The following is a 24114-nucleotide window of genomic DNA, read 5'->3' on the forward strand; positions in this document are numbered from 1 at the left end:
AGAGGGAGTAGCCAGGTTCTTAGGAAAAATTAAAATGAAGATGCAGACCCGTAATGGGAGCAGGGTGCAGCAAATTAAGAGGAAGACACAGAGCTTAACAAGCTCCCAGTATGTGACCCTTCAGTAATTCCATATTTGTCCCCATGCTTAGTCGTGAGTCTTGGAAGGAGGAAAGAGGCCACACATCTCCTTATTGTACTATGACAACTACTTTGCCCACTCCTTTTGCTGGATGTTATTATATTCATTCAAGACATCAAAGTTAGTGGCAGTGCTGTCATTATTATTATATGACTTCCAAAGAGTCCATGACATGGTAATCTGACATGTTCTTTTCATAGACAGAAGGATGAATTTAGGAAAACTTTTCCTCCTTTAAGTAGGTATAAACTGTAGTTCCTTGAAGACTTAAGATCTGTCCCTGCGAAGGATTCTATGTGTTGGGGGAGTTAGTGGGTAGGTGTATGTGTGTGCACACACGCATTCTAATGACTGCACAAGGGTATCAGTGGTTCACTGTGGCATAGAAAATGAGAAAAAAACTTTCCTCTGGACAAAGTTGTGAGATTTTGAGCAACAACTCTACAACCTAAAGCAACCTCTCTGATCCCATTAAGGAAAAAAAAAAAAGAATCCATGCCATGATCAGTCTAAAAACCAGTCTGGTTCAGGCAACTCTAATGTTCTCAAGACAAGCAATGCTTTTTTCCTAGAAGTCAAAAAACCCACTTAAGGGTGGGCAGGACTTGGGGGAGATAAATTAGGAGTTTTGGATTAACAGATACATATTAATATATATATAATAGGTAATCAACAAGGACCTAGTGCATAGCACAGGGAATTATACTTAATATCTTGTGACATAATGGAAAAGAATCTGAAAATCAAGTGCACAGCAAAGTAACTGAATCACTTTGCTCTACTCTTGAACACAATACTGAAAATTAACTATACGTCAATACAAAATAAATAAGAAAAAAAATCCCATTAATAAGATTAGTATTTAAATGCATGTCTTGACACAGGCACATTTCTCTCTTCATACCAATTAATCTCCCTTGTAAAGTTTAGCAAATTTTAAGATAAATATGATAGAAAGTCATATGTCGACATCGGAATATTTTACCTGGCACTTCATCAGCTGCTGCCCTAAAGTCATTCTTGCCACCTACGGCTCATTCTGGAAGGCTAGGTTTCATGGGAATGTAAATCATTGTAGATCAGCTATGCACACCATCAGAGTCAAGGATCCAAACAAAATTGGAGTAAAACAAATTGCACTCCAGAAAACTAAAAATTGTGTCAAATTAGACATAGCACCAAGACTCTCATAATATACTTTTTTAGGCTTTAAAGTGATGCTTCAATATGGGTTGATGAATTTATGGAATGGATATTTTTAAACAATTTACTTAAAGAAAGGTCTTTTCCACCTCCACTGGCATGTTATAGTATGGCTTCACAGAGTACGAAGACTCTGACTCAAGGGAGATTATTGTTAACTGAGAATGACCTTGCTGTACAAAGTCAGGCTAAGAGGCAAAAACAGAATACAGATGTGGAAGGTAACACCTCTATTACTGAAAATTTCAGCCAGTGTGCTCTATACTTCATGTAATCTTCACAGATTATTTTGCACATATTTTTCTACTCCCAAAGGCAAGATTATCCAACAAGAAAGACAAAGGCAAACAAGAAATTCTGACACTTACTTTTGTCAGTTCTCTGAATTTCCACAAAAGTAATCAACAATTATAACATTTTTAAATTTTTTATTTGAAAAAAATCAATCCTATTGAAATAAATATTTATGCAGAGACTCAGTAAGAAATAATTAGAACAATGCCTAACATGTAGTAAGTGACCAATAAATATTTGTTGATTAATTAATTATAATACATTATTCTTTGCAACAATAAACCAGAACATGAAAAATTAAGTTAGTAGCTTCCTTGTTTTTCTGGAAAACATCTGTTTATAAAAGTTACATCATAATTCAAATATAAAAAGCATAATCTTGGGGTTCCCTGGTGGCTCAGTAGCAAAGAATCCACCCACCAGTGCAGGGGACAGAGGTTCAATCCCTGATCTGGGAAGATACCATGGAGCAACTAAGCCCGTGCACCACAACTATTAAGCCTGTTCTCTAGAGTCCAGGAGCTACAGCTACTGAAGCCCAAGTACCCTAGAGCCTGTGCTCCTCAACAAGAGAAGCCAGCACAGTAAGAAGCCCACGCACTGCAACTAGAGGAGCCCCTGCTCTCTGCAACTAGAGAAAGACCAGCACAACTGAAAATAAAAAATACATAAGCAATTTCTTAAAAAATACATGACCTTCTTTCCACTCACCTTGTCTAGAAAGTAAGCATATGTGAAGGCAGAAATGAGAGAATCCAAATCACAGGATTTGTGTCCAATAACCACATGGACCTTCTCCAAACGTTTGCTTCGATTCTGAAACAAATTCAAATAAAACATCACAATTTAACAACAGATTAACATAAGTGGATATTTTTCAACTTTTTAAAGTATGTATGCTTTAGCTATATTCGGACACAATTGCAAAAACTCATAACTGTTTTATATAAGGGCCTAAAATGGTACAACATGTTTAACATTCAGAAATGCTCATTCAAATTTTAGTTAGTTGTCAAGAACAGAAAATCATTGGTTCACAGCCTTGGGAACTTTCCTGGGTGAAACCTGAAACTGGCCCCCATATACAGAGAACAAGGGGAGACTGAAGAAGATGCAGCCCACTCCAGATGGGTGGGTGGCAGGTTCAATAAGCAAGGGAACCTACTTACAAGGCTTGCCTTGGGCAGCCACAGACAGGTGTATCTCCACACCTGCCCACCAGAATCTTAAAAGTTTATGTAGAGGCCGTAACTGGCTTCCGTGACACATGATCTCAACAACACATTGTTCACTCAAGGCTGTGTCCGTAAAAATTGTTCCTGCTGTGGGACTGATGGGCAGATTGTACATTTCAAGGACAGGGGAGGGGAAGAGGGACCTCCAATTGCCAGAGTCTAGCTCTCAGGTCAACTGGTAGTCACATGCTCTCAATGACCTCCTCCAACAAAAATGTGGTTGTATTAAGATCATCCACAAAGTAACTTGACATGAACTATATCTCCAAGTCAACACTTTTTAGTAAAAGATTATTTTTGTCTAAAGAACAGTTCCATAGTATTTTATATCATTTCTTTACACAAGATGTTCTTCTCACTTTGAGAGAAAAAATGACTTTTTTCATATGTCCCTGGTGTGCAACACTATTTGGTAGAAATTTATTTTTTTCATGCCACATTTTGAGTGACAGGATACACTCTCTCTGCATTATATTCTATAATTTAACAAATAAAAATGGTTGTAATTCTTTTCTTCCCTCCATAGAAAGTAATATGATCAGTATTATTGCTCCAAAAATACAAATCAGTTGCTATTAAAGAGTGTATATTGTCACCTCTCTGAAAGAGAAGACATACATACTGTTTTCTTCCTGGTTAACTCAACAGTTGCTTAAAATTCTTTATATAAGGCTGACCTCCTTATAAAACACTGGATTAGAAATGCTAAAGAACCAATCACAATCAGAAAATTCCACAACAAAACTGTCCAATAACGATAAGGGTAACCTAAACTGACATATTTATGGAATGTCAGGGATGATGCTTATGTATACTTCCTCAGCTTTTCATCCTTTGTTTTAATTTCTCCTTTTATGACTTACTAGAAAGCCAACTCAATTGTAATACTGCTCAAAAAGCTACTCAAAAAATCCACTGTTCAATTGGTTATTTGATTTTGTTTAATTGATTATTTCAATTAAAAAAAACACTTGTTATTCCTTTTTCTACAGAACAAAGAAAAAGGATTATTTAGTAACTTACTAGGCCTCTTACAACTGAATCTATAAACGTGTTGGTGTTTGTAGAGAACTACCATATCAGACTCAGAAATTAGTTATTCAACAACCAAACTGTGACCCGAGGAACATAATAAGGTAAATCTTGGAGGAGGCTCAATCAAAGAGCCTATGAACATAGAGAATGATGGCAGGATCAATATTGCATATAAGTTGTCCAGTACGCAATATTGTAAATTAAAACAAATAGGTATATTTCAAAATATATTGACATGTTGATCTTTAGTAAAATAATAGGATTTTAAAATGTTATAAACACTCTGAAGATAATCATAACCACTGCCTCCCCCGCATCACCACCTGTAGCTCCCACTCCTTCCTCTCCCACCCTCCTTCCCTCAACCTCATAACTTTCTAGCCAGTACACTTGTACTTTTGGAGGATTCTAGTCTAGACCCAGTTCTTACTCCCAAAGCCAGATTGCTTCCCCGTGCGAGACTGTCAGATTTAGAGGTATAGAAAGAAATTGGGATAAATGCAATTATACTCCATTACCACACAAATAAATGCATTAAGAAATCATATTACTGTAGACTGTTCTTCCGAGAAGCTCGAAGGTCTAAGTAGACATTACGTCATTTCTCCTCCCATATCTCTTGGAAGGCAGACAGTAAGAAGATTCACAACACTTTTTATAGGTCAGTAGAGGCTGTTAGAGGACTAGGATTGTTCCCAGAGCCCATGACCCGGTACAAAGAGCTCCGTCTCTTCTGCCCTGCACTAATCACACAATAATGCCATAATGACTTCAGTATCTACAAAATGAGCAGGGATGAGGATCGAGGGGGCAAAGAGAATGTTAAATACGCCTGTTAAATACAGCAAGGCTTCATAAAAGTATAGCATTAAAATTACTCCAAAGCTGATCTATCTGCCTCCTTGTCTAGGTTTGGTAATTCCTCAGCACAGCTCTGCATTCAACTTTCAGCTTGCACCAAAGAAGACATGGGGGAAAATAAGAAGACTTGGGAGTCAATGCATTTCCAAGCCCAAACCAATTATTAATTAGAAAGAGAAAGGAGCTAAATAAAATTGTTAGCCCAAACATAATGGGCCAATTCTCACAACTGGGGAATCTTCTAAGATTAGGATTTATTCATCCTTCTTCATTTAAAGAGAAAAAAGCATGTATCAACTTGCAGGTCAGGCTGTAGAAGATCCCAACACAAACCTTCGAGAGTTGTTTTTTTTTTTTTTTTTGGTGCCCACATCCCTGTCTTCATGTTTTCTTATTTGTTTCCTGAATCCCCTTCTTCCCATGTATCAAGTTCCTTCAAAGTCATGACTTCTTCCAGCATCATTTACTATGTCTGCCATCTCCAGTCAACGCCCCAGTTCCCAGGCTCCAACACTATCTTCCCACCTCCATCATTCTGGTGGCCATCCTACCAGGGATCTATCTGCCCCTTCACTAGCAATTCCATAGCGAATCCACGCCAATGAGTACTCCCAGGTTAATGTGTTACTCACCAAGGTAACATACTTTCGTTTTAAAGAGACCTTCCAGGAATTATGCCACAATCCAAAAGGATGACTAGAAATTTCAGGCTGGCTAAAATTGTTAGACTAAAGAAAAGGGACATCAAAATCAGAAGGTTCCTTTGGTGACCCTTAAAATAGTAGACTCAACCTCAAAAAACATTCCAGATGTTCTTAAGAGCCTGATTCCTACCCAAACCCACTAAGATATAATTAAAGGGTAGCAAAAGTCAAGTATTGTAGAAACCAAGCTTAGACAGATTTCTGCTTGCTTGGAGGAATAAAACATGAAATTAGTTACATAAATTCAACCAGTAGGTGAACCCAAGGAATGTGCAGGATTTGGCTTTTCAAAACAGAGGTCAACAGCCAGAGAATACGGGTCCCACTTTCAAGCTTCCTACCACAAATGACCTTGGCCATATGATCAGAGTTAAAACAGGGGTCAAAGAAAGTCAGAAAAGTCTGGGACTGAGTTCAGGCGTCTGGGGCTGGTAACAGGGTATCCTTAAGGTACTTGGTCCACTTTGCATCAGTGGCTCCACACAGGGGCAACCATGAAACTGGTTCACAGAACTGAGAAGAGTCTCCTGACCACAATGACACCCTGCACTCCTCACAGCAGGCCTGTGGGCCCTTCCTGTGTCACATCCCCATATATTCACAGACTCATAGATGCTCAATCTTAAAGTCTATGACCCTTGACACAATTCAAATTGGGGTCTAGAGTATTTGCAAGCAGACAAATTATGCCCAAATAAAAGTGACATATGTACAATTTTACCAATTCAATTAATTATTGTCATTCAACTAATAAAATCCTGTTTGTGTCCCAGGCACTATACTAATCTCTAAGGATTCAGCACTGAACCAAGCAGACAAAAATCCCAGCCCCCATGGCACTTGCATTTTAGTGCAAGGAGATAAAAAGAGCCAATAATTAGATAAGGATGAATAGAAGGCTTGGAGAAGGCAATGGCACCCCACTCCAGTACTCTTGCCTGGAAAATTCCATGGATGGAGGAGCCTGGTGGGCTGCAGTCTATGGGGTCGCTAAGAGTCGGACATGACTGAATGACTTCACTTTCACTTTTCACTTTCATGCATTGGAGAAGGAAATGGCAACCCACTCCAGTGTTCTTGCCTGGAGAATCCCAGGGACGGGGGAGCCTGGTGGGCTGCCGTCTGTGGGGTCGCACAGAGTCGGACACGACTGAAGTGACTTAGCAGCAGCAGGCTAGGGTGCCCTGGGATGAGGTTCATTGAGAAGGTGATATTAATAAAGATCTAAAGTGAAGAAAAGGGACCTCCAGTTATCTCAGGCCAAGGTACAAAGTAAGACAATGCCCAGAATGTTCCAACAAATAGTTATTGCCTAGCATATACATTTTCAAAATGTGACTTTATAAACTCCCAGCTAGGAGAGAGTAGATTTGGCAGGAAAACAGCCATCCCCTGATCTTGATATAAGCACACCAAGCATTAAGGAATCTCAGGAGACAGAGATTTATCATCTCCTATCTACATCCAGTGCTGAGCAAGCCCAAAACAAAATGGAATCTTCATAATGGGTTGAAATAGATACTGTACTCAACTTATACTATACCTTGAACTTCTGAATAGATGGACAGAATCTCTTCATAATCAACATATAAAAGAAAATATATTGAATATGCCAGTATTCCAGATCACAATCTTCATATGCTTTCAAAGTGTAATCCTATACATCACTATAATGAGATTTCTTCATGAAGTTTCTTACCTCTTTTTAAAAGCACCGAAATATCTAAGCATTAAGATTCAACCACCCATGAAAGCAAATTGTACTTGTCAGGCAAAAGCACTTTCAAACACACTCTGATCAAAACAGCATTGATCAGAGAGAGGGCTTCCAGAGCCCTGTCATTAGCTCAGGCCCCTCCATTGTTTTCGCTTTTTTTTTTTTAATAACTCCACCCTCTGAGAAACAGAGCTGTTCCACCTGGTACTTTACATCCACAGCCCCACAACTAACCTTAGTCAACAAGCCCTTGCAACACAGTTTTACTATGGTTTCTCCATACCCATCCTACTCTACTCTCTTTTCTTAAAAATCCCAGGCAAATGTTTTCAAAAATAATGAATTGAAATGATCATTATAGACAAAGCCTACAGAAGTTGGAGAGTCCCCTCATCGCACACCGATGCAGAGCCTATTTCTTAGTCCCTCATCTTTAACCAGCAAACGAAGATGCCAGAGAAAAAGAAGTCATTTGAATTTACTGGATGGTATCTCCAAGGAAATCCAGGAACGGAAACAGTTGGCAGTTGACTACTTCTAACTCCAAGTCAATGAGGGGTCTTCCTTCCTGGAGGCTGGCTGGGGTGGCACAGAAAAGGGCTCAGTTTCTCCCCAGAAGAACCCTGTGTACTGAAGGCTGCCATGATTCTAAATCAGGAGACTCACAGATGAAGAAATCTTACATGCTACTAATGTTCCTTTCAGTCCCTATCTCCAGGCCAGTCACAGTCACCAGGAAAGCCAGGAGGGAGGGATGCATAACGAACCACCGCCAAATGAGCAGCAGGTACAAAAGAGTCCAGAGCAACCTGGTCCTCCAAAGGCAAGGACGAAAGCCCCTGATCATCTCTGTCAGATCTGGATAAAGCCACATTCTTTGTTTGTTTGGTAAATGAGCAAGATGCCTTTTGTTATTGGCCTTGGGTTTAAGATGATGTATAGAACTTCTGACCTCCTGAACATCTCATAATCTTACCACTATCTGAGAAAAGGTTGGGACTCAGAGGGAGCACAGGCTGGAGGGAACAGCGTGACATTAATTAAAAGTTTAAAAAAGCAAAGAAGAAAACTTATCACTCTGTGCAAAGTCCCCAAAACATAGGAATTTCCTCCACCAACTGAAACTTTTGTATTTTATTCTTTATTTTTGTTTCTTTTTCTGGTAAGGAAAGAAATACAGGTCATTATAAAGTCAGACACAACAAAAATTAAAACAAAGATAACCACTGTTAACATATTGTTGAATATTCCACATTTTAAATTTACACAAGTATACTGACACATATACTTTACAAAAACAGGGTTCTTCTCTACTTACAATAGCTAGGACATGAAAGCAACTCAGATGTCCATCAACAGATAAATAAGAAACTGTGGTACATGTATACAATGGAATATCACTCAGCCATAAAAAGGAATGCATTTGAGTCAGTTCTAATGAGGTGGATGAACCTATAGCCTATTATACAGAGTGAAGTAAGTCAGAAAGACAAAAAAAAGAAAACCTCAAACCAGGGCTCTGTAATAACCTAAAGGGTGGGATGGGGTGGGAGATGGGAGGGAAGCTCAAGAGGGAGGGGATATATGTATACTTATAACTGGTTCATGTTGATGTATGGCAGAAACCAACACAATATCATAAAGCAATTATCCTTCAACTAAAAATATTTTCTTTTTTTAAATGGAGTGCTTCTATTCCCATTCTTTAGAGACTTCCTATTTTCACTTAACAGTATACTATGGACCTCTTTCCATGATCCAAACTACAGATATTCTTCATTCTTTCTGGCTTAATGGTATCAATTGTGAGGATACATCTCTAGGTATGAAGGAAGGGTGTGGGAGTTGGTTATATATATAGAATTCCTTGAATCATCATATGTGCTTTTTTAAAATCTCTATGATATTGCCAAATAGGATACTCTGGCCCACTGGCTACCTCATTTAGTCCAGTTTCATTCTAACGGTTAGTTAATAAATAATAATAAGTGACTGGGAGGCTGTAACTGATTTCTTCCGAGAGCTGTACCTCAGGTTATGCATAAAAACAAAAACATTTACCAGAATCTACAAATTCAGGACATAGACTGTTTATATTTGATTTTCTCATAGATGTCCAAATTTAATTGGTGACGTACTAGATGAATATAAACCAGCAAATTAGGAAAAGGCAAAAAGCTTTCAATGACGAAACTCAAATGATTTTGACATAATTGAATTGTCTCAGTCAGTACTGACAAAACTGAAACTTAATCAAGTCAGAGAAGCATAGTCTATAACCTCCCTGCTCACCGCCCTCCCACCTGACCTCAGTAACATTTTCCTTCAGCCTCTCTTTGACATGCTGAAGGCCCTCTTTTACTATCTCTCATTTGGGGAAAATAAGGGACAAGAGTCGATCTGAGCAAATTCAGCTATAAGTGGCTCAGACTGCGCATCTGTACCCCTTCTAGATGGTCCAACGTAGAGGCCATTGTGAGAAGGCACGGGGGGAGCCAAAAGCTACACTCAGCTATTACTGCACAAGGCCCTTCTTCTTGGGTGGGCATCTGGGTCCCCAGTACCCTTGGGGTCAGGATCCCTTTAGCTGGGGCATTTGACACTGACTCAAACATTCATTGTTGTTCTCAGCTGAATCCGTCTTCCTCAACCTGTTTGCTACCCATCTTGCAAATACAATGTTCTCAAAAGAAATGACTTCATATATGGTTTTCATACTTCCTCAATCATAATAATGATTTGGGCTGTAATTGTTATTTTACTTAAGGCATTTAATTTTTTATATTTTTGTTCAAGATCCTCTTACTGACAATGTCCTAAAGGACAATTTTGGGGGAAAACATTATTATTTTTCCTCCACAGCTTCAACCAGAAAAGGTCAAGGATGATCCCCCCAAAATCCTCACCTTTTCTAAAGAGCTCCTTTAGGAATTGTCCTACATCTTATCATTTTCAGCCATTCCACTTTTGGGGGAACTGTGTCCATACATTTATTACCAACTTGGTGGGGTAGCCCTTTAATTTCCTTTCAGTACTGCTTCCTTTCAGCTTAAATAGATGCCCCATCCCAGAAGTCTGTCCTCCATGGTTTCACAGATTTTAATAATCTCTCAACCTTCCTCTTTTCAGACTTTAGAACTGTAATCTTTTCCATCTAGCCTCATGTAGATGTACATCTGGGTCCACACAGCTTTCTGACCTTCTGCTGTCTTTAACCTCTTTGCTATGCTTAGATCTTGCTGTGAACTGAATTGCACACCTCAAAACTCAAATGTCGAAGCCCGAATCCCCAATGTGGTGGTATTTGGAGACGAGATCTTTGAAAAATAATTGAGTATAGATTTATTCATGAGGGTAGGGCTCTCAAGATGAAATTAGTGCTCTTATAAAACAGCAGAGTGTTTGTGCTGTCTATTTCCCTCTTTCTATCTCTCTCCATTGTGTGAGATCAGAAGAAGGAGGCTTTCTGTAATTCCAGAAGGTGGTTCTCACCAGGACCCAACCATGCCAGTACCCTGATCTTGGACTTCCCGTCTTCAGAACTGTGAGAAATAAATTTATGGTGTTTAAGTCACCCAGTCTATGGGTGGCTCTAAGTTAACCTTAAATTAACTTAATATTTAATTTTTTGATAATATAAGTAAGACTGCAAGGAATATTAGGAACATAGTATTCTTATGCCCATCTCTAGTTATTTCTTCAAGATATACTTCTGAATTTTATATTTCTGGGTAACGTAGGTAATGTAGAATGTAAATATTTTAATGCCTACTAGAAAACTAGAAATTTACATTTTCACCTACAGAAATAACTGATTTTCAAATCTTCGGCTCTGTTTAAGCATTATCTTATTGCTAGGCAAAATAGTACTTTAATAATATATTTATTATACTTATAAGTGCTTTAGGTCATTTTTTTCCTATGGACACTGGTGTCTTCATATGGACATATTTTTTTGTGAATTTTTCACTGCATATCATTTTAGGATGTTTATTCTATCCTCACTGCTGAATTAAAATACTGTATTATTAACAAATTCAACTCTGGAAACATCAATAAGATATTACTTTGTTCTCTGGCCTCAGGCATCTATGGAACAGCTTGTTCAATAAGTTGCATTAAGCATACATTATTTAATATGACATTATCTTTTCAAGCACTAAAGAGCAATGAATGATACACTTTGTACCATCTTACCATCTTATTCTCAATCTACCTACTATGTTTTCTGAAAATCGTTGCAATAATACAGGTCAGACTCTGCCTTAGTTTCTTGCTTTGACTGAAATCCATTTACTTCTCTTATAGTTAGACCCATATAAAAATGATGATGCAATTTAAATTTAAATCTAAGGTGTTGAATGTATCATTCACTATTAGGTATCTTTAAAAGCAGTGAAATTTTGATAGGCCTAAAAGAATGACAGAACTGAGAGACTAGATCTTGAAAGTTCTCATCACAAAGAAAAAATTATAATTATTGTGGTGATGGATGTTAATTAGATTTATTGTAATGATCATTTTCCCATGATCAATACAAATTTTCCCAAATATTCAATACAAATATTGAATCAATGTTATACTCCTGAGAATACAGTATAATATAACACAGTATTACATGTAAAGTACATCCCAATAAAAATACATACATATAACATGTGATTTGGCTACTTAATTCTGTGGGGAAAATGATAAAAAATAAAGAGTAGGAGATAATATTTGCATAATATTTGTACCATCTTGCTATTAAAAGGGCAATATTTCTATCACAAAAAAAGTTTCTACACGTTGATTGAGAAAAAGACAACCAACGAAATTATCAGTAGAAGTGAGAATAGGCAATTAATAGAAGAAAAAAATGAATAAATGAAAGGAAATTCAGTCTCATTAGTAGTCATGGAAATGCAAATTAGATCAACAATAATTTAATTTTTTTGCCCATCAAATTGGCAAAAAAATTGGGAATGCTCACACCCACTGCTGGTTAGATTGCAGGCAGTAGTAAGGAATACTACAACCAATTAGTCCCCAATGTAGGACTAATTTGACAGTACCCTTTAAGATGCAGAATGTTGACCCTTCTTGATCCAACATTTATTTCATTTCTAGGTATCTATTCTATAAAAATAAAATCACCAATAAATATGGGTATTTTAAATTCCTCATTGTAATTCAAAATCCATTGTTAAATATGGATATTCAATAAAATCCTGAGAAATATTTGTCGAAGCAGATATTTGTAACAGAAGCAAAAGGAAAAAACAAACAAATAAGAAACAACATCAATGTATAACAACCAAGGAATCGTTTGATAAATTATAGACTATCCATAGCACCTATTATCAGACAAATGAGTTAGATCACTATAAAGACCTGCAAAGATGTATTCCAATATTTTCCCCACTACTTCACATGGCTGCCTCTTTCTTTCTGAGTCCTGCTTCTCAGAAGAAAAGAATGCTGCTATGGTGACAGTAACATCTTGCTGATTGCACTGGGATCACCTACTAGGACATTGTTTGTAATGCAGATTACTGAGCCCGTCCCTGATACTCAGAATTAGTAGGTCTGCAGGAAAGTCTAAGAATAATGTGACATGTTTGGAAGCCATGGCCTTAAAGAGGACCCAAGATTAAGCTCCCAAGGACCATCTGGCTTTTGTCAACAGAAGAACAAATCTGCATTTGGGTTTTGAAAAGCACTGCTCGAGTTATCCTAGATTAAATACAGTTTCAAAGGGAACTACTGGTGTTGTTAGATTTACTAAAGTTAGATTTACTCAAGACTATAGTTAGAAAAGGACATGGGTTCACCCAGTTGAAACCCATCAATAGTTTCCAAAGTGAGAAAAAACAAACCACATAAACTCCTATTTATCTCATCCTTTGAAGTTTTCTGTTTTATTAAAACTACATTTTATGATGTGTCATATCCTAGTCTAGTAATACATGAACAGAATTCAGAAATAAATATACGTCTTGAGAGAATGAACTCAAAAGACTTCTACTAATGTTTTTGTATAAGAAAAAAATAGACCATTTTTTATAGAGGACAAACTAAGAACTGAGAAATAAAGAGGAGAGGAAGTAATAACTTCAACCTCCATCTAAAGTCCACCAGGCTTCCTCTTTGGTGCAATAGTCTACTTTTGCTGTGGAGTATGGAGAAATAAAAGTCAAAAACACAAATTAAAATAAGCAGTACATCTCTTCATTTGTTGGTGTGTGCAATCTTTAGTTCCTAGTAATCCATGCATTGGGGGGTCAGCTATTCAAGTATCAGAGATTCAGTTTTACTAGATCAATAGCTCCTTGCAAGCCCTGGCCACATCTTGAACTTGGTATCCCCCAGAGTTCCTAAAGCAGTGAGTGCTCTGCACACAGCAGATGCTCGAAGCAGCATTTGTTAGTGAAAACAATGGTTGGATATAACAGTTAGGCAGAAGAGGGTTTTTAATTTTTATATCTATCATGTTCTTGTAGAACAACAGTAGTATGGACTAACACTTTGTTAATAGCCCCGAAGTTAAAAATTATATTACAGACTGCAAGTAATCATACTTCTCTCAAGTATAAGACTCTCATTTCATAGTGGGGTCTCTCTCTGAATTTCTCCCCCACAACATACACACACATACATACACACACACACATACACACACACACACACATACACATACACACTCCAGACTATGACATACTCTTTCTGTCTACTTCATGGGGTTACGTTCAAAAAATGCTTTAAAGTGATTTTTTATAGTAACAGATTTTATGACTATTATTTATCACATATTATCACATATTTCCCTTTTCTTCTTAGGATTTTAAACACTTGACTTCTGACTCTATTACACATTCTAATTTATTCATTATTCTGAAGATATAACTGTTATAGTAATTTTGTTTTTAAATGTCTCAAGCAGGGGAGAATAATACACTGTGGAATTCTACGAAAACATGACTTGCTATCTGTGTGTGTGTGTGTGTGCGTGTGTGTGTGTGTGTGTGTGTGAAGCAGGCCCAATGCTGGGCCCTGATCCATTAACCCCCACAGACAGGTTTCACTATAATTAGTTACCAGGTGTTACTCAGCTGCAGCTCCAGCACTTAAGTGGTTAATGGATGTCCAGTGCAGAGTAATTTTAAAATTCCAGTTTGCTTGATTTCAAGACAAAAGGGGTATTTATCGTATTAACAATCAGAGCTAGTGAGGTTGTTGCCCCAAGGCACTATTTTTCCAAGGAATTTCAAAACTTCACGTGTGCACTTCTATTTTGCAGTTATGTCCTATTCCTTTTGGTTGAGAAAATGTGGAAAATGTGTCATAAAGTTCAAATTACTTCCTACTGTCTACTCACAAATAGGATAAGACATACATCTGCTTTCCCCAAAGCAGAAGATTAAGTGTTCAAGTTCAGAATGCCCTTTTCACAAAATGTTGATAATTTCTCAAGTTGGATGATGAATCTGTGTTTTCTCTGGCCTCTCTGTGGTGTGTGTTCAAAAACATAGTTAAAAGTAAATGAGAAACTGAGACAAGAGAGCAAAGAGGTTTTCAGGAAAGAAGGAAGAGAAAGGAAAGAAAAAAGAGAGGGAGGGAGGAAGGGAAAGAGAGAGAGAAGGAAGAAGGGGAGCAGGGAGAGAAACCCCTTTTCATCAGGTCTTGGGAAAAGCCTGGGCCGTTCACACTCTGCGCAGCTAGTCAGAGTATGTCTTGGTTTCCATCCTTAGGGGTGACTCAGCAGTTAGAATTGTACTTGGTAAAAACATTCAACTAAATATCAGTTGAAAGGATGGACTGAAGCAATAAATAAGAACCCCAAATTCTGAGCTCATGGGCTTAGACTGAGACCAACAGAGCAGACCAGGAAGGTGATGTGTCTGCCTGCTCCTCAGCCCTTAACCTTCCTCATCCCACTCACTCTCACAAGCGCTCACACACACCCTATGCCCTTTTGGACACTCTAAGACACTCTGTCTTAGAGGTAGAGGTAGAGAAGAACAGCAGCTTTTATGATACCATCCACACACAGCACTGGAAAACCAAACTGCCTTAGACCTGAGAAAGCCAGTCCATAGATCCTGACATAATTCCAATGGAATCTTCTGTGATGTAATTGAACAAAGAAAATGTTTGCAGTGGAACTAGGATTTAGAGGGCTAAACCAGTGAGACTTTCAAGGGCTGTCAGGTTAAATCTGCATCAGGAAAATTACTGGAGGAAAATAAAGAACTGAGAGCCTTCACTTTGCTTTACTTTTGTGGGTTTGCTTTTCTTCCCTCTTCATCTTGGCAGTCTAATGTTATTCCTACACTCCTATGTGCACGTATCTGAATGTTTATCCTGCCTGCAATAAGTTAAAATAATTTTTAAGAGGTGGAAAAATAGCGCCCAATTGATTTCAATCATGATTCACTAAAGCACTCAGATCTGCTTCCCTGCTCTTTTACTCTCCTCATCTACCGAAGGAAGAAACGCACTTTGAACAAGAGGTGGGTGCCGAGAGTGTGGGGGTCTTTATAAACTGTTTTTTATCAATAGATCATGGGAAACTTAGATTGACTCAGTAAATATATGACATGTACTGTTTCTGCAAAATTTTTGTAGTAAATACTTTATACGAAAACAGAGGGAGAAGATCCAAAATAACAAAAGGTATGATGACTTTTGAACTATTTCACTTTACCTGTCATTTTCTACCCATCTAAACACAGTTTCAAGGCTCGCTGCTAAGAATACAGAGCCTTCTGAAAATAGGATGTATATCTGGGTGCAGACAGGTGTTGATGGTTCTATAGCATATATCCACACACACACACACTCCCAGGCCTGCTCAGTTTGATCAACTCCATTGCTGTGAGTAACCCCTTGAATGAGGAGCACATGGGAATAATGAGGAAGCGACATTACTGTTAACACCTATGTAGAAACTGAGAAGCTAAAACCCTTTTAGTTTAACCACCCTCTTCCCCAGTAGCTGCACCAGAGGATGGACAGGGACCAAGGGAATTCTATAAAATGAAAGCCTGCCCATAGGGGTCATTGATACAAGCTGGAGCAACTCGCAGAAGCATCTCTAGGACAAAGCCTTTCCCCAGGGATGGGCAGGCAACACCCAACCCAGTGAGCTTCAAAACACAATATTAGTCAGAAAATAAAAGACTAGAAAGCTGTTCTTATGCTACTACTTCTCAAATTTGCCCTGAAGAGTAATATTTAATAAGTAACAGCCCTAATTTTTGTTGCTACTTTTCCCATCTTTAAAGTTTTTATAAGTTGTATGAATTTACTTTTTTTCCTCGATTAAAAGTATTTCCTAAAAAAAAAAAAAAAGTATTTCCTTTGGGACTTCCCTGGTGGTCCAATGGTTAAGACTCCACATTTCCAGCGCAGGGGACGTGAGCTCAATCCCTGGTCAGGGAACTAGGATCCCACATGCTGGGCCATGTGGGGGAAAAAAAGTATTTCCTTTTTTACTGGAAAAATTGTGATTCATAAGTATTTTAACTTTTCTTTAGTTGGTCCTCATGGAAAAGAACAAAAGGCTTCATTCACTACACTAAGTTCTCAGAACCTTCTTTTGTGAGTCTTTGCTCAGATCAAGTCCTCTTAACCTGCTGCCTCTTCCAGAGTCAGCCTCTCACTGTGTGGCACAGGCTGCTCTGATCTGTTCATTAGTTCTCCTCCCTCAGATTGGAGGGCTGAAGCTAATTAGTCAGGTTTTCTCTCCCCATGAACAAGCCAAGATGTACTCGGAAGGCTTTTCCCAGAAGCTTTGCTTTGCTGCAGTCAGCTTTTTGTTGTCATAAGAAAGATCTATTGCTTTAATACTCACGCGAGTGAACGTCTGTATTTGGAAGGGATGTCGGGCAGGTGACACCACACACCTGGAATGTCTGAAAGCCTCTCAGAGATGACAGTAATGAATCGACCAGCGGCTGGGAGCAGGCAGAAGGAGAGGCTGCATTTCCAGCAAAATGTGGTGATGCAGCTTGGGGGGACCATGTACAAGGGATATGCAGGGCAATGACTGTACTTTGCAAAGATGACAATTTTAATGATGCCATTATTTATTACACTGTGTGTTTTTCATTGAAAGAAGAACTCTCACCTTCCCGGTGACCTCTCATTCACTCTTTCAATATTTTGCAAAATACAAAACTCATTTTAAAACTAAACTGCAGCCGGCACACAGTAGTTGGGTATTTAATAAAGATTTATTAAAATACCTGTCTGGTGACACAGAATACTGCCATAGGAGATAGACACAGATGAGATAGATACAGAAATATGTGCATAAGTACTGTTTCATATGTTTTAAAAGCAGAAACAAATTTAAGTATCACCCTCTGAGAAGAACAAGCTTTTCCAATGAAAAGTTTCCAGTTTTCTAAGCATCAGCTCCTTCCAAACCTAGGATAATATGCTTTTATGATTCTAAGTACTAAATGACCTGTGTTTCAGTTGCCCATACATTTTGCCCGTAGTAAACAACTCTCTTCTATTGAGAGAATTGTTTGGAGAGTCCAAACATAGCCCCTCAATATGAAAAAATTTCAATATGTTCATTTGAATTTTATTTTTGACATTTTAAGGGGCATCATCAATTAAATTCATTATGAAAAAGTTACCTTTAATATAAAATATTTGAACAAAGCTTTCTGCCTTGTTTTAAATAAATTAGTCATAAAAAAGAAACCTTCTGTATTAGAGGAAGATTTTGTTATTTAATTTTTAAATAAGTGTCACACTGAACTTTCAATACAAAAAATACATATCCAAAGAATGACAAATGAAGGTTTAAAAATATTTGGCAACCTTAACAATACATAATAACCACCAAACTTTTCACCATAGTAAGTAGTTGTAAAGTGGATGACATCAGCTTTTAAAATATTTCACTAATCCTATAAAATATAACTTTGTTCATTTTGGGCTACTGGCTATATTCAATGATGAATTATGTAAAACTTTTAATTAAAGACTTGAATTTTCTTACCATTTTATTTTTCTTAAGAGAGTATTTTTTTCTGAGTAATGTCTTTAGCAGAAGTTAAAAATTCCAATAACAATCTGAATATTACATCTTAGTTTCTTAATACTGTGGTATCTGCTCTGAAAATTCCAAATATTTGAAACTATAAGCTAACACTTCTGCCTTATGACAACTGCAACCCCACTGCCCTATGTATAGATACTAATGTAAAAACAAATAGTCTTATTAGGAATACTTGTCAATTACTCACCGAACAACAACTGGAGAAGTGAATCTGTGGTTTGGAGACCCAAAGGAGTCATTGCATCTTAGCAGTGACCTTCAACTGTTTAATAGAGTATTGTTTATCTTCACAAATCAGTCCTACTGTATGCTCCCCTCCCAAGCTTTTTTGTTGTTGGTTTGTTTGACTGTATTTCAGAAGGCTATAGCAACTAAGAGCCCTTAGATCATATAACATACAAATTTTCATCAAAGAAAAAAGAGAGCGAGACTCCTCAACGTGTAATGTGTGTGTGTGTGTGTGTGCACGCATGTGTGTGGTGTATGACTTCTTAATTCAGCCATGTCTTAAAATCTTTAAAATCTCAGGGTGGAAAAAAGGGGAGAAAATGTTTTTAAGCTTCTGGCTGAGGTGGTAGGAAGGTGCCAGTACTATGAGGGATGAAAGCAAGAAAAGATGGAGAGAATGTGGGACCATTGGATGGGGGAGATGGTCCTCTCTTTCCACTTGCTTGGTAAGCAAACCCCAGCTAACCAGAGACAAAAACTCAAGAGGCAACAACCAGTTAGTAACAACAGTGACAGCAGAGAGCACCTCACTGTCTCACTCCAGGGGGCACCATTTACATCTCACAGAACTGTGCCCAGGCGCCGCCATTCACATGCATTCAAGGTGAATGGTGCCTCCAGGACAACTGCAGAGCCACTGCTGCAGTTTCTCTGATCCTGGCATCATTTCACAAAATTCTCAGAATCCTGGATGGAAGATCCTTTAGTATTCCCAAGTTAAATCTGGTGAGCAGAGATCACAGGAGGTAATTGCCCCAGGGCTGGTATTTCCAAAGCCATGCATTTGACAGCTTCCTTGCCCGTGGGCTGACTGCAGTGGGGACTGTTTCTAGTAATGTGGTGCCTCCAAGGCTCTGCACAGCCCTATCTCCCTCTGCCTCCTAGGTTGTTTCATTTAAGTTTTAAAATGATCATGGTCAACTTTTTATTATCTCAGGCAAACCCAACAAACATGAATTACTATGGTAGTATGGTATTTGGTAATTACAATATAGGAGATCAAACCAGTCAATCCTAAAGGAAATCAACCCTGAATATTCATTGGAAGGACAGGTCCTGACTGAACCTGAAGCTCTAATACTTTGGCCACCTGATGTGAAGAGCTGAATCATTGGAAAAGACCCTGATGCTAGGAAAGACTGAAGGCGGGAGGAGAAGGGGACAACAGAGGATGAGATGGTTGGAAAGCATCACCGACTCGATGGACATGAGTTTGAGCAAACTCCAGGAGATAGCAAAGGACAGGGAAACCTGGTGTGCTGCAGTTCATGGGGTCACAAAGAGTAGGACATGACTTAGTGACTGAACAGCAACAATAACGATATAGGTAATTCCACTGTAATAAGTAAAAGCTATAAACTTTTATACAGATTAGCACAGACAACAGCATATTTAGAAAGTTTCCATTGTTTGGCCCCACCTGGCAACAATGAACACCATGTCATACCCATTTGAGTCCTTGTCAACTGGAAGATTGGTCCTTTGGAGAACTGATGCTTACTTGCAATCATCTCCACTGAGAGCACAGCATCAGCCAGCCCCACCACTAACACAGCTTCAGTGGCACATTTTAGACCCTTCTCTCAGCCCACCCTCCATGGGTTTCTTCTCAGCTCTTTGATCCCCATGAGCTCTTAGGAAAATCTCTCTTTCTAGGGAATAGGGGAGGGGAACAGAGCAATGAGGTATAAGCAAACAGTCTGTTTTCATTTCTTCTGCACCCTGCTACAAAAACAATAAGATTATTCATATGTCACAGGTCACTGAAAAAACAGTGTGGGAGCACAGAGAACAGGAGCATTAGCTTCCCTAAAGTGTCAAGAAGCTTCTTGAGAAAATCTTTCTTCCAGAAAAGAGAGGTGAGAGGTTCCCAGACTGAGAAGCAGCAGGAGCCTCTACTTTCTTTCCATGCTTCTCATAAGTCAAAAATGACTGGGCACAATATTTATGGGAAATCCTCACACACACACATATACCCCTACAAACTCCTTACTAGCTGGAGATTCAAGTAAAATGAGAGTTTACAGGTGAAATGGCATGATGTCTGTGATTTGCTTTCAAATCCCCCAGGAAGCAAAAATGTACAGTGATGCTAGTGGTAAAGAACCTGCCTGCCAATGCAGGAGACATAAGAGTCTTGGGTTCAATCCCTGGGTCGGGAAGCTACCCTGGAAGAGGGCATGGAAACCCACTCCAGTATTCTTGCCTGGGAAATCCCATGGACAGAGGAGCCTGGAGGGCTACGGTCCATAGGGTCGCTAAGAGTTAGACATGACTGTAGCAACTGAAAAAGAAGCAAGGGAAGATGCTGTGGAAAGAGATGAAACAGATTGGCAAAGCACTGGTAATTCCTGATAAGTGTTATGAGTTGAGTTTCACCCACTCAAAATCCCTATGTTGGGGTTCTAAAACTCCAGTGTCTCTGAACTTATTTGGAAACGGAGTTGTTGCAGATGTAATTAGTTAAGCTGGATGAGGTCATTTGGGTGGGCTCTAATCCAAGATGACTGTGTCCTTGTACACAGGGGGAATCTGGGCACAGAAATACGTATAGAAGGAAGACAAGATGAAGACACAGGGAGAAGGCCATCTATGAGTCAAAGAACAGATCTGAGTCCTCGAGACGTTAGAAGAGAGGCCTGAGACAGACCCTTCCTTTGTGCCCTCAGAGGGAACGTGGCCCTGGGACACTTAGATCTCAAACTTCCAACCTCCAGAACTGTCAGGCAATAAATTTCTATTGTTTAAACTACTCAGTTGTAGGTAATCTGTGCTGGCAGCCTGGGAAACAAACACACTAAATCCTAGGTCCACTGAGGGTTCATTATGCAATGCTTTCCATTTTTGTATATGTTTGAAATTTTCCATAATACAAAGGTTGAAAAAAAAGATGGCTTGTACATAGTCTCAGAAATATTAATAATTCAGCTGCACTCTGCTACAGCACTCCCTAAGGAAAACACCCAAGTACCAAAGGAGCTCAGATATCCAAAAATACAGCTGGTCCCCTCCTCAATCCTTGAGTCTAATTTCACATCTGCAATCCCTTTTCAACGAATTGCTGGTAAATCTCCCAAACAAGGCGCCAGAGAGCTCCTGGCTCTTCTGGGCTCCAAACAGCGCATCCTCTGCTGAAGCATAATTGCAGGCAGCCTTGCAGTGCCTTTATAAACCGCACATGAGGCGAGGTGGGAGAAGGCGTCTTGCAGCACAGATCCACAGAGAAAGCTTTTGTGAATTAGTTTTCTGCCCAAATGTGCACAGGCTACCAGATACACTATATTGATAGCATTTAACACGTGGTGGACAGGTTAAGAAAAAATATACCAGGAAGTGAATTAAATAACCTCATAATTACATTTAAAGGCCCAGTGAACCAGGGCCACCACAAGTACTAAAATACATGGTAACAAAAGCAGTCAGCATTTTCCATACCATATGCTTGTAAATGTTATTCTGCAGGGAACCAATTAAAACTATGGAATACTTAGAACACAGACATATGGAACAAAACAGGGCAACTTATCTTGTCACCGTGGTGCTTGCTCAGTACATCTATTAGGGAGACGTAATCCTGAATTATTAGCACCAATAAATGCTATCTTAATTATGACTACCAAAAGGCAACACCAGCATATAAAGCTTCTGATTTGGTTGTGGCATCATTTGGAGTTTTAAATGGAAGGAGAGCCTACTGCCTCCAGAATCACATGTGGTAACAATTACATTAAACATCAAAAATTGAATCACTACAGCAAATTGTTAGTCAGGCTGGGTCTCGGTTGTCTCACCTGTTACACAAGGAAAAGAATAATGTTCTTTGAAACTCACAGGATTCCAAGCAAAACCATTTACAAAGTGCAGGGATGAGGGCAAAACAACACTGGAGGGTACTTTCCTGGTGGTCCAGTGGCTAAGAATCTGCCTTCTGATGCAAGGAATGAAGGTTCGATCCCTGGTCATGGAACTAAGATCCCACAAACCACAGGGCAACTGAGTTTGCATGCCACAACTAGAGAAAGTCCACAGGCTGCAACAAAGACCCAGTGCAGCCGAAATTTCAAAGCAAATAAATAAAAAGAACATTGGGAAGTATAATGTGTTGAGCCAGAGTCAAGTATTTTTTTTTATTGTTACTGATGGAGAGAACACATGAATATAACACAAAATAAGCAATTATCAAGACTGACTCTGCTGGTCATTACTTTAAAAATCTAAAGAGGGCTTTAATAAATTTTTATGACATTAAAGAGAAATGAAAATGATTTTTTAAATGTGACTTACTCTCCTAGGTCAATCTAATTGGTAAAAGACAGTCGACATTTTCTATCCTGTCACTGGAGCCTCACTTGGCATTATTGCTTAATTTAGAATTAACATCTAAAGGTACCAGACATATAAATTCTAATAAACTGGCTCAAACATCACAGGAATAATGCTAGAACTGCAGACTCAAGCAATACCTCAGAATCAGTGTATATGAGAAATATAAAAGAAGAGATAAAGGAAAACAGTAGAAAGAGCTTATAGCTGAAGGAGTGTATTAACTCTTCTCACAAGATGAGATTAGAAAGAGGGACTGTGGGAGCACTGTAGTGTCTGGGGGCTGCATTAATTAATAATAAATTAACACTAAAAGGTTAGTAACCAATTTAAAAACATTAATTCCATGTGCATGAAATTTATTTTTATGATCTGGGTAAGTCCCAAATGTGTGCACATCAATAAATATTATAAATGAATGAATTAGGAACTTGGGCACAGGGATTCTCCCAGCAGTTAAAACTGTATCACCGCCAACCATCCTTCTTTCCTATCTATGTCCCTCTGTGTGTGCGTGCGTGCTAAGTCGCTTCAGTCATGTCCAACTCTGCAACCCCATGGACTGTAGTCCTCCAGGTTCCTCTGTCCATATGATTCTCCAAGCAAGAACACAGGAGTGGGTTTCCATGCCCTCCTCCAGGGGATCTTCCCAACCCAGGGATCAAACCTGTGTCTCCTGCAACTCCTGCATTGCAGGCAGATTCTTTACCAATGAGCCACCTAGGAAGCCCCACATCCCTCTGACAAATACCTAAATGGGAGAACATCAGAATCACAGGGCCATGCAGAGGCATGAAGAAGGACTTTTAATAACACACAGTCTTGGTCCCATCTGCTATAGTCTCATCAGGTAGATCTGAAATGGGGCCCAGGCCTGTGTTTTCAGCAAGCTCTCCAAGTGAAGATGATGCCCACCGAAATTTAAGAACCATGGCTCTATGATACGTTACTACTAGAAATTCCTCTTTCCCTGAAGTAGAAGAAATCACTTCCAAAAGTCTCCTTGCAAAACCTGTTTCGATGGACACAGAGCAGCAGTCTTGGGTTTTAGAAATAAACAATTTAAATGGTTAAGCAGAAATAGAAATATACAATTAATACTCAGAAGTCAAAATCTCATTTGGATTTGGCCAAGGTGAATTACAGAAAACAGTTAAAGATAGTTCATAAATGCAAGGAATAGCTTATTCTGCTGAGGAATATGAACCCTCCACATCCCTGACCCACACTGCCAGAGGGATTAGGGGTAAGGTTCCTCCTGGACACATCACTGCCCCTCTTTGGGGCCAGTTTCCTTTGAACTTTTCAGGATTT

General features: G+C 38.8%; 1 protein-coding gene across 9 annotated transcripts in view; it reads right to left on the reverse strand.

Moving 5' to 3' along the window:
- The window catches only part of PRUNE2 (prune homolog 2 with BCH domain), a 292420-nt gene that overhangs the window by 236902 nt on the left and 31404 nt on the right, over positions 1–24114 (reverse strand). For all 9 annotated transcript variants that reach the window (XM_027549503.1, XM_027549502.1, XM_027549497.1 and 6 more), the window contains exon 2: positions 2350–2454. In XM_027549503.1, the coding sequence (XP_027405304.1) occupies positions 2350–2454 (105 nt within the window). The remainder of the gene's footprint in view (positions 1–2349; positions 2455–24114) is intronic.

The sequence above is a fragment of the Bos indicus x Bos taurus genome, chromosome 8 (genome assembly GCF_003369695.1).
Source record: "Bos indicus x Bos taurus breed Angus x Brahman F1 hybrid chromosome 8, Bos_hybrid_MaternalHap_v2.0, whole genome shotgun sequence".
Classification (NCBI taxonomy): Eukaryota; Metazoa; Chordata; class Mammalia; order Artiodactyla; family Bovidae; genus Bos; species Bos indicus x Bos taurus.